At 43.1% G+C, this 12,055-nt stretch overlaps 1 protein-coding gene across 2 annotated transcripts in view; it reads right to left on the bottom strand.

The window, feature by feature from the left end:
- Positions 1-3,119: 3,119 nt before the first annotated feature.
- abcc1 (ATP-binding cassette, sub-family C (CFTR/MRP), member 1) overlaps positions 3,120-12,055 on the bottom strand; it is a 34,348-nt gene continuing 25,412 nt past the window's right edge. For both annotated transcript variants that reach the window (XM_048246226.1, XM_048246227.1), the window contains exons 26-31: positions 11,631-11,732; positions 9,494-9,640; positions 9,140-9,298; positions 5,987-6,153; positions 5,110-5,304; positions 3,120-4,770 (exon numbers count right to left, since the gene is read on the bottom strand). In XM_048246226.1, the coding sequence (XP_048102183.1) occupies positions 4,662-4,770; positions 5,110-5,304; positions 5,987-6,153; positions 9,140-9,298; positions 9,494-9,640; positions 11,631-11,732 (879 nt within the window). In that variant the 3' untranslated portion in view covers positions 3,120-4,661. The remainder of the gene's footprint in view (positions 4,771-5,109; positions 5,305-5,986; positions 6,154-9,139; positions 9,299-9,493; positions 9,641-11,630; positions 11,733-12,055) is intronic.

Genomic DNA, 12,055 nt, shown 5'->3' with positions numbered 1-12,055 from the left:
TTTGTTCGCTAAGCTTTAAACATCGAATCAAACTGACGTTTGTCAAATATTTTTAGTGCAAGCATGTTAGAGAAAAGGGAATATTTACTAGTAACTGAAATATTTTCACACGTAAAAAATCCATAGGAAGAAAAGAATCATTGTGTTGGAAAAACAATACAGAAAATATATACGGTTATCTCAAGTGTTGGTAAATCGCTGACAACCTCATGACAAGAGGCTTTGCCTTCTTATCTGAATATACAACAAGTGGACACCACTGGACAGAAGTGCAGTTAACAGGTTTTGTTTTAAATGTAGGCTAATACAGTCAAAGATCTACAGTCAAATTTTGTATTGAAATTACATTCTGCTTCTGTGTTGGCTTTTGTTTATCTTTCAGTTTGAAAAATGTGTCTTACAAACATATAACTGATACAGATGACCACAATACACATAATTCACTGTACTGTAATAGGCTACTGTTGGATATTACATTATTTTGCTATTTTCAGACTGATATAATTTTTGTATGTTATGCATTTTTCCTCTTTGAGAACAAAACTGCAGTCAAACTATGAAATGAAAGGATGAAAATGTGGCAATGTCAAACTAGTACTTTTATCCATGTGCAGTGCCACTTTCCTAGAATACAATACTCCGTATACTATTTTGTGCACCATTTTGTACTGTACTGTAGATGTATTTTTATATATTTTTAACATGTTGCCCATGGATGATTATTTACATGTTATGTAAGTCTTAAGAAACTTGAATTAAAATTTACTTAAAATGCATGTGTTGTACAGAAAGCTGGCAGAATGCCAATGTGTACAGGCTGAGGCCTATAAGAAATGTGTGCTTCTGAAATGCTTTGAGTAAATTAATAAAACGTTAACATTTCAATCAACATGTCCTTCCCATGGAGTACCGAAAATGAATTCCTCTTAAAGGGTCAAGCCCAGCCATGAAGATTTGAGTTCTCTTCATGTGAAGTCAACATTCAATAGGCTCTGGATTGTCTCCTCCATTTTGGTTGTCTCTACACACGACGTGCGTTTCCCATGAACACTATAATCATCTGTCAGACCAATTTGTTTCTGTTTTGACCAAACGGGCTCCATATTTGTCTTGTGTGTTCCCGGTTAGGAATCTCCCGAGATTTTTCATAAAAAAACAAACTTGTAGTCACATACTTGGCCCCAATTTAACCCTTTAACTGACTGCTCAACCGTTTGGTAGAGCACACTTTAAGACACCATATCTTACCAAAAAATCAAACTGTTTTAAATTTAAACATATGGACCCATATCTACCACTTGAGTACTACATGTTAAGCACAAAATATTTGCTCAATACCTCTGTAATATCGAAGGCCACACCTTCTCATCATACGCGATTTAAGAAATTAATTTACGCGATTTCGGCCATATTTTGTGGAGTCACATCTACCAAGTTTTTAAAGCTAAGACTTTTTTTTCTTCATTATTATGTAAAACTGAAGTGGAATAACACATGTATTAACTTACATTAAGAAAAAAAAAATATTTTCATGGTTAAATAATTGTTTGAAAACATGCTCTACCAAACGGTTGATATGTCGTAAAAGTCAGGTCCGTATAGATAATACTTGAAAACATGACAAAGTTCATGAATTAATTATATTAACCATTATATACTGTTTTCAAATGTATGCTACTACTGTAAACACAGCATATATATGTTTAAAAAGCATGCATACGCATGAAATATATCAAATAGGCTTATCAGCTATGCTAATTCAATGCAATTCAATACATTTTGGTCTGTACCATGAAGGGGAAACTGATTCAACTATATAGACCATATATTTTCTGAAAGCTTAGACCCTCAGGATGTAATCTAACATGACATGAGACATGTCCCACCCTCCTCATTTGTATGCTGCCCAAGCATAATACATTGGGTATTGGTAAATAGTGTATATGACTAATACTGTTTTGGGCTATCATGTCATGAGGAGGGTGACAAATGTCAAAACCCATGTCAGTTTACATCTTGAGGGTATATGCTTTCAGACAATGTTGGTTTAGGTGGTTTAATTAGTTTGTCCTCCATGGTACAGCCCAAAATGTATCAGCCATACGCTTAATTTACCAATACCCAATGTGTAATGCATGGGCAGCATACTAATGAGAAGGGTGGGACATGTCTCATATCATGTTAGATCACATCCTGAGGGTCTAAGCTTTCAGAAAATATATGGTTTATATAGTTGAATCAGTTTTTCCTAAATGGCACATACCCAAAGGTATCAGCCATACAGTATACCGATTTACTGTACCAATACCCAATGTGATATGCATGGGCTGCATACTAATGAGGAGGGTGGGACATGACTCATGTCATGTTAGATCACATCCTGAGGGTCTAAGCTTTCAGAAAATATATGATTTATATAGTTGAATCAGTTTTGTCTTCATGGTACTGACCAAAATGTATTCTGTGTACACGTTCTTCACCTAAATCCATAGAATCCCATTCATTTCAATGGTAAATTTACTTAAGTGGTCTGCAGGTACAGGAATGAGTCTATTTCTTGTTAACATGATCTATCTTAAACTCTGGGACCAGGGCTACAAGATAATACCACTTTTTTGGGGGAAAACTGTTTTCTTTCAGTAAAAAACAATAATCTCATGTCAAAGTCAGATTACTGACTTTTACCATTAACAGGCACTTCAACCATTTGGTAGAGGTTAATAATTTTTTCATCACTTTTATCATGGTGTGCCAGTTAAAGGGTTAAATGAAGGGTTTGCAAATTGCAAACTCATGCAAAGAGCAAAGTGTCTCTTGTATAAACTAAAGTGGTTGTGTGGTGTGTGGGAACATTGATCTGACCCACTGATGTCTGCACATCGAATCGGGCTCTTGGTATTCGCCAATATTCACTAAATTATCTTTAACTACCGGTAGATATTATGACTTTGCACTTCATATAAATGGGTGTTCAGTGTGTATCATCACAAGTGCAATTCTCTGATTACTGTAGCTTGCATTGATTATTCAGTACAGGAAGCATATAATATAAGTCATGTAAAATGTTACAATGAGAGGTGCATGCAACTGGTACACATGCAATTTCAAGAGGCAACAGATATTAAGAAAAAGTTTATTTTTTTCTTCTTTATACATTTGATTCCTGTTATGAAATTAAGCACACTTAAAACTAGTGCATGTATACAATATGAAATAATATTAATCATAATAAGCACAAATACAAATAATATAAATATGTAACAGCATGTTTGTATGTGTTTTTCCAAAGTTCTGCCACAGTAACTCAAGCCGAGTGTTGACAGCTTGACTCCATCTTGTAAAATACATATCAAAAGGCTACAAATAAACAAAAAGATGCTCTTCTGAGCTCCAGCGTTTTGTGTTAGCTTAAGATACCACCCTGGAGCCTAAAAGTACGTTCATCTGATATGAGTATAACAACGACGCAGAAGAACGCCAGTACAAATGAGCAACTGACCAACGACGTGCGGAAACAGAGCGTACTATGCACTCCGTGGGTTTCCAATGCCTCGAAACTCACGAGCAAATATCAAACAGACCAATAGTCTCTGACTTGAAGCGTTTTCACCTTTTGAAAAAGAACACACACAAACTTGTACCTCTGTGCTGCGCTTTCAGAGGCGTTTGGGCTACAGTAGATTGCACCAGTGACATTATTTGGAATATTTACCACAGAAATCAAACAAACAAAAAAACATTTGTATGCCAAGCTGAGAAACGATTGCAATTGGTAACTGAGGAGTGTACATTCATCACTTGAAACAAGTCACCACTTTATTAAAGCAGGTGGCTGTAGTCTGCTCTCCTCTCCTCTCCTCTGGGTAGTCTGGACCCACTCAAGACCCAATCATGGTGGTTGGGACTCCTCCAGCACTGTGGATACATCAGACAGCCTGGCAGGGAGTTGACATACTCCTGTTTTGGTTGGATCTGTGTGTGCATGTGTTTATATGTGTGTGTGTGTGTGTGTGTGTGTGTGTGTGTGTGTGTGTCTCTCTGTTTGGTCTGCCAGTATTAAGGCAGAATATTGCACTGGGGAGAAATCCCAGGGCCGTCCAAGCACCTCGTCATCAACTGACGGCATTCCCAAGACAGGAAGCTTGCAAATGGCAGCCGCAGCTGATAGACATGGTCCACAATCATATTCTTGTATGACCAGGCATCTTGATCTGGAGTTAAAAAGAAGAGAATAAGAAATAGCACTACAACTCCAGACACAGAGGTGCCTGTGCAGAAAACCACACATTCGGTGATTCTCCGAAGCGGTGCGTCTCCAAAGCGAAACTCCTGGTTTCTAAAAAAGCAGCTGTTGTAGAGTGGACATGAAGACAGAAAAAAAAGAGATGATGTAATGAAAGGGGAAAGAGGTGGTGTAAAAAAAAATGGAGGAAAAGAAAGCAATGATGGGTAGAATACAAAGACAATGAGCAGAGGTGCAGTTGGGAGGGAGAGCAGACACTATTTTATGAGCTTGTGGAATGAAGTGGGACTGGGATTGCACACCAAGTCCCCACACACCCTGCCTACAGGCTTGGTCTGGGAAGGGAGGAAGGGAGAGGGGGAGGGGAGAGAAGGAGAACTGGCCAGCTCAGCATCTTCTGCTCCTCCTCAAGTCACTTTCACACCAGGCCAGAGTCTTTGGCCATCTTGTAAAAGATCCCTTTCTGGGCGATGAGACTGGATGGTGACCCGAACTCTGCCACCTGGCCTTTGTCCAGAACCAGAACCCTGGAGGGACACAAGGACAGGAGGGCTTTGCTATAAACAGGGTGGCACACTTGTGGTGTGTAATACAGTATATCACACTTTTTTTTTATCTCCTTGCCAGTTCACTTCTACAAGGCTTGTCATCTGCATCTGACAGCCACACATTTGTAAAACGTGAAATTCTGCACTTGGACTATTTATTTATTAGCATGTAAAAAAATCTTTACGCCAATAAAAACAGCTGGATCGTGAAAACATTTGCGTCAAAAATACCAAAAACACTAGAACAATGACGCATTGCATTCAATGCTCTGAAATGTGTATTATGTCGAATTCCTAAAGTGGTGTGCTGGCAGCTACCTGGTGTAGTCCATGATGGTGTTGAGCCTGTGGGCAATGGTCAGGACAGTGCAGTCCTCAAACTGGGTGCGGATGGTGGACTGGATCAGGTTGTCCGTCTCCAAGTCCACGGCTGCTGTGGCCTCGTCCAGGACCAGGATCTTGGTCTTGCGGAGGAGAGCGCGAGCCAGGCAGACCAGCTGTCGCTGGCCCAAACTGAGGAAGGACAGCAGAGAGGTGATGAGAAGAAGACCCAGGCAGATGTTTAATGTCCTCTTTCATCTGGTGGCTAGATCCAAACCAGACAGGCGATCAAAGGATAAAGGAGGCACAGAAAGCAGTGGTGGTAGCAGTGTATTTGAGGAGTATGGGTACCACTCATTGACAGAACTGCTGTTTAGGTTCCAGTTTCTTTAAAGATTTTTTTTTGGCCACTTTTTTTTGTCACTGAAACATTCACGGCCACTTTCGAGATCACATTTTTGAGCACAAAGAAGAAAACAGGAAATGAAAAGAGTATGGGTTAGCCAACTGATTAGTCATCTGGATAAGCACACGGGCCCCCTACGGAAAAGATGACTCAGGAAGCCATTCCGTCCTTTCCCAGCACTTATTCCCGCTAGAGTTAAGTTCAGGTTCAGGTTTTTGGTTCAGGTTTTGTTTTTTTACGGGAGATGATTCATGCTTTGTTCATTCATTAGTTTAGCAGACCACGCATTCACTGTAGTGGTCTCTATCGACGGACAGGTTTTCATCAATCTAGTGTCCTTTTTCTAGGATTTGTGACCATTCAACATTTCCCTTTCAAACCCTTTAACCTGATCTACTTCAGAGGAGTCCCGTTATATACAAATATCTGGACACCTTCCAGCCAATCAGAAAAGAGTATTTAGGTTACCTGAGGTTTTCTCCACCTTCAGAGCATTCGTGGTTGAGTTTGTCCGGCAGACCAGAGACGAAGTTCTTCAGGTGGGCGAGCTCCAGAGCTCTCCACACCTCCTCGTCAGAGTAGCCATCAAACGGGTCCAGGTTCATACGGAGAGTGCCCGAGAACAGCACTGGGTCCTGCGAGACACAGACAGAACCTGCAGGTCACTGTACGGTTCAACGTTTCTAGAACTTTCAAAGAGTCAGTAAAATAATGCACCTAGACACTGGATCATGAACTTGATCTAAAAACTTGATCTAAAATCATCATGTTCATAGATATTCTGAGAATATCTATGAACTATGTTGTATCATGAGTTCAATGCACTTATTTCATAGCTAAATATTGTTCCACGCATGCTAATTCATATGTGTAGTTTGTTTGTTTGCTTGTTTAAAGCCATATCAGCACCTAAGGCTATTTAACGGCCAGAACATGGTATGCTAGTAGAAGATATGGGAAATCAATGTTGAACTATTACAAGCTTAACTACAATGATATTTTAGAGAAGTTTTTTTAAAATCTATGCTAGCCAGAAATTCTACACGTGTTGTCCGGTTAAAATAGGAAACTGGGATTAGAGTTAAGCTTTACTATTAATGCATTTTGTATTCAATTATTTGAAGGGGTGTGTATAAGACTGTAAAACTAAGGAAACACCAATGTCCAGAAACAAATTCCTTGGCCAAATCAATCTGAGTCGATACCTCTTTATACGTGCCACTTACTGATCCAAAGATCTTTAGGGTATCTTTAGATAGAATCAAATCTTAAGTGTGACTGAAGTAGCAAGTATTGTTCTGGGTTAGGGTTTGGGTTAGGGTGGTGTGAGACTTTCCCTAAAAGCAACCTCAGTGCGATGTTGACGTTGTTGACGTTGTTGTGCGAGGGTGCAACTGAGGGCAATGTTGGAGTGGGACTTTTGGCCTGGTGAGTGGACTGGATGACTGTGGAGACGTGGAGGTGGTGCGGTTTTGTCACTGCACACACCGGATGAGCGGGAAGTCAATCCCCCAAATTATGCATTTTCCCTTTTGAATAAACATGCATGCACATCTGTGGGAATCATACATGCATATAAATCTCTATTTTGTTCCATAACTCAAGTCCTGTAAAATGATATGTTGATTTCCAGAAACCACATTTATCATAGTATTAGTGATATATTATGAAATTATACAGTTTACCGTTATATGATGGTTTGTGGCTCAACAAAATCCTGTAATAATTTTCCGACAACTCCCTAAAATCCCCTATCTTGGCTGTTTTCTGAAGGAAACATGAAATCTCTTATTTGGAGGGAAATGGCTGTTTTGGCATACTTGGTTTAAGCCCTCAACACCACATGTATGACCTACTTTATGCCTCTGCACTTTATTCTCGAGTTCCCTCCCCACAATAGAAGTTTGTGCACACAGGGGCTATAGATCAACATGCTGGCAGGAGGCGATACATGACACTTTACTGAATTTTTTACCGGCCCACGGACAAACCTGCAGACGTGCAGTCGGCATTTTTTTTTTGTGTGTAAGAGGACGTCGATGTGTACGTGCATGCCGGTCTGTGCACTTCTGTATGGGAGTACCCTGGTGCTCCTGAGCACACACAAGTATGCACTCTCTCACAGCATTTACAGTGCTACAGAGCTGGTTCCCATTTTAGTACAAACACAGATCTGCCCGTTTCAAGCGTTGCTCAGTTTCGTCCGCAAACTTTCAAAAACTGTGCAGAAGATGGACAAAAACAAAGGCGGCTCTGTATCTGAATTTAATGCTGAGCATGAATGAGCCTGAGAGGGAGGCCTGATTCTCACTTGAAAGCTGCTATGTTTTGGTGCTTCATTATTTGATCAATTTAACATTGGGGTATGTTGATGATGATGATGAGTTGTTGATGATGTTAATGATGATGATGCTGCTAATGATGATGATGAATTGATGATGTTGATCTGGCAAAGTCAGTCTGTCATTCTACTTACTCCATTGTTGTTTTAATTACATGCCATCGCTGGGGATTTCACAAGTGAAAGAGCTACATAGGGAGTGAGGAAGAGAGGAAGAGTGAGGAGGAGAGGAAGAGTGAGAAGCAGAGGAAGAGTGAGAAGCAGAGGAAGAGTGAGAAGGAGAGGAAGAGTGAGAAGCAGAGGAAGAGTGAGAAGCAGAGGAAGAGTGAGAAGCAGAGGAAGAGTGAGAAGGAGAGGAAGAGTGAGGAGCAGAGGCGGGAGGTAAGAGATGGGAGAGACAGGGGGCGCTGTGGTGCAACTGGGGCGGTGGTAGCGTAGTGGCTAAGGAGCTGGGTGGCATGCAGTAGCCTGAGAAGTAATGGGTTTCCAGCTTCCACTGTTGTGCCGAGCAAGCCGAGTTGCTCTGGGGAGAGTGGCCCTTGTCATGTAATGGACATATGTAGTTCGACTTGGATTGAAGAGTCTGCTAAATTAATACATGTAAATGTGACTGGCTACTTCCGTGGCCTACTGGTTAGGGAATCCAACTTGTGACCGAAGGGTGGCCAGTTCGATCCCTGACTGGTAGGAGAAATTGTGGGTGGGGGGAGGTCAAATGAGCTACATTAGGAAAAAGCTTTGCAGAACTCCGATCCCCCAATGTCCCAAACCCCCATTGAGATGCAGGGCAGTACAGTGGGGGCTGGCTACTGAGTGATTGAACAGCGCTCTCCCACATCCACATCCACGGATGAGGTGCCCTTGAGCAAGGCACCTAACCCCCAACTGCTCCCCGGGAGTCAGTATGAAGGCTGCCCACTATGTATGTGTGCTCCTAGTGTGCTCACTGCACTGAGGGTGTGTGTGTGTGTGTGTGTGTGTGTGTGTGTATATGTGTGTTTGAATGGGTGTACACTGTGTGTGTGTGTGTGTTGTACACTAACCCCAGATGGGTAAAGGGCAGAGAACAAATTCTTTGTATAGGCAAGTATACTTGGCCAATAAACCGGATTGACGATTTACAGCACCCGTACCATATACGGGTCCAAGTGCCCATGGGGACCTGGATTCAAGTCTGACTCTGTCTCTCTCTCAGTCATTTCCTGTCAGTCTCTCTATGTTCTATCAACAAGAGAAATAATCTTCTTTAAAAAAAGCGATGGGAGGGACAGGGGCAGTACCTGTGGGATGATGGTGATGCGGGAGCGGAGGTCGTGTAGGCCCAGCTGGGAGATGTTGACCCCGTCGATCTGGATCTCCCCCTGTGCCGACTCAATGATGCGGAAGAGGCCCAGGGTGAGCGAGGACTTGCCTGCTCCCGTGCGCCCAACTATGCCCACCTGGTCCACACACAAATCAGAGATCAGACAAACATGCAAACAGCCACAGCCGAGTCTTCTCTCTCACACACACACACACACACTCTCACTCTCTCCAACACGCATACTCTCTCTCTCTCTCTCTCTCTCTCTCTCTCTTTCACACACACGCTCTCTCTCTCCAACACGCATACTCTCACACACACACACACACACCTTCTCTCCGCCCTCGATGGTGACGGAGATGTTTCGGATGGCCAGCTCCAGGTCCTCTCTGTAGCGCAGGCCGAAGTCGCAGATCTCGATGTGTCCGACCGTGGGCCAGCCAGAGGGCAGCTTAGAACTCTCCAGCCTCCAGGACGCCTGTGGAGGGGAGCACACAGTCATGTGAGGAGGGGATAAGCACACCGGTCATTCACACCCACTACAGCTTAATGGTCTGGGTCAAGAACACAGTGAAAATGAAGGGGGGGAAAACACCAAAATCCATCAGTTAGCAAGCTAACTGGAGCTTGCACGGCAAGTCTGTTCCCTGTATTTTTAGACATTTTCAGACTCCGCAATGCGTGGTTAATCCACCATCATCATTCCTTCTGATCCCACAACAGTGGGTGGTTTCTCTAACCAACCATTCACTGGTCTCCGACCGACCCATGTGCCCTCTGGGTCTGTTTTCAATTTGTGCCACCATGACTGTTTACCAACTGCAACCCTATTTTATCCTTGTTGTGTTTTTTAACTTACTTTCTGAAAGTCAGTGAGATAAGTTTAGCTTATTCTCTCTAGTTTTTGCCAAGGGGAACTTTAGCACAGACAGATCTTCACTTACAAAATAAAAAAATAAAACACACACACACACAAACACAAGACGGTGGTTATCCATGAGTGCATTTGAGCGCCTTTGCGCTACGCTCAAGTGTCCATGTCTGACTGTACTTCTAGCCATAACAAAACCTCAGAGAAATTAAAGAACATTTACTGGCGGTCTTTAAAAACAGTGACTGACACAACAAAGTGGAATTTTGCGCAACGCCTTCACACTTCAGCCTACCACCCACGCCGCTTCTCTTTCTCAACTGGGCCCAGCCAAAGCGTTCAGCTCCTCATCGTCCCATGCAAATCTCATGTACACAAGAGAACATGAATGTTTGTGTAATTACGATTTATGATCCAAATGTATGTTATGTTTATACTATGCTTTTATAAATCATTCATCCGCAGGCTGTGCAGAATTTGAGAGTGGTTAACAAGGGTGCCTGTCTACACATGACGGACAAGCCCTGCTGTCAACACACCTTTACCATAAACTAACTTGAACCATGTCCTGACATTACATGTACTCACCTCACCTCACGTCAACTACAACACTAACTGTAACTTGTAGAGTATTTGTTCAGCGCACCTTCTACACAGTGCGAAAAGACAGTTTGTGGACAGAAAGATGCAGTGGAAATATAGCTGGACAGCAGTAGAGTTGACACGGAGGAGAGACCTCACACTTGAGTGTCATCCCTGTGTCCCAAAACCGTACTACTGTATTCCAGCTCGCATCCTCTACAGATCTACTCTGGGGGAATAGGAGGGTTTGCTCTTTTGCATAAAGGTTAAGGAGCAGGACAGCTTTAGGCTGAGCCCCTCAGATTGGCAGCCGCCGAGAGACAGCGTGACGTGCCTCGTGCCTCTGTTTAGGGTAGCCCTTCTGATGCAGGGGGGCTGGACGCCAGGTCCAATCAGGCGAAGGGACCAGCTAGCGTGCGGAGCCACATGCCAGAGCCCGGGAGCTGCATCCCGGCCTGGATACAGAGGTGGAGTTGGAGTCCAGGCTTGTGCAGGACACGCGGAGCTTGTGGAATCCAGGCTGCGGTGGCAGCGGGAGTGTGAAAGGCTGTGTGCGGGAGATGGATGGCCCTGTAGCTGGAGAGGCGCACGCCACCGCAGAGGGGAATTTAGGCTAATCACAGCTTGCTGACTTCACTGGAACAGTGGGACATCCCGCTCTCTTCCCCCCCCACCGCACCTCCTCCATCCTTTCTTTCCCCCGCACCTCCTCCATCCTTTCTCTCAACTTTTTCTCCTGCCCATCCACCCCTTTTCCCCGCCTATCTGTCTACATAGTGTCTCCTCTAAACACAGTCTCTCTTTATAGTACTCCCATCTGCTCTGTACACACACACATACACACACACACAGACACGGCTCATCACATTTGCCCTCCTTTTCCTCTCAGTTAATGGTCATGATCATTTAGAGAGGGAAACTGTGTTGTCAAAGCTCAGACTACAGATATATATTATCAGTGATACTAAGAAGGACAATTCAACTGCAGCCATCTCAGACTGACCGACCAACTGACCTCCTTCTCTGTGTCTCCATACTCCTTCACCTTCTCCACCGCCACAATGTTGGTCTCCAACTCCGAGGACATCCGCACCAGCCAGTTCAGAGAAGCGGTGACCTGAGAGAGAGAGAGAGAGAGAGAGAGAGAGAGAGAGAGAGAGAGAGAGAGAGAGAGAGAGAGAGAGAGAAAAGAATATGAAGCAATGAGACCAGAGCATGGATGAGCTAAACAGATGAAGAAAGAATACAGGAGACAAAGAGTGAGATCTAGCCAACATGATCTTTCCTTCCTCTCACCAGCTATAGTGTGACATATAGTGTGACATTTTGAAAGGCAGGATTCTTTCTAACCATATCGATGACTATATTTCTTATTCATTTTGCTATATTTCCATTGCTTTATTATATATATATATATATATATTTCATTTTGTTTTTCAT

Source organism: Alosa alosa, chromosome 6, assembly GCF_017589495.1.
Source record: "Alosa alosa isolate M-15738 ecotype Scorff River chromosome 6, AALO_Geno_1.1, whole genome shotgun sequence".
In the NCBI taxonomy this organism is placed as follows: domain Eukaryota; kingdom Metazoa; phylum Chordata; class Actinopteri; order Clupeiformes; family Clupeidae; genus Alosa; species Alosa alosa.
This window is presented reverse-complemented; position numbering and strand designations above follow the sequence as displayed.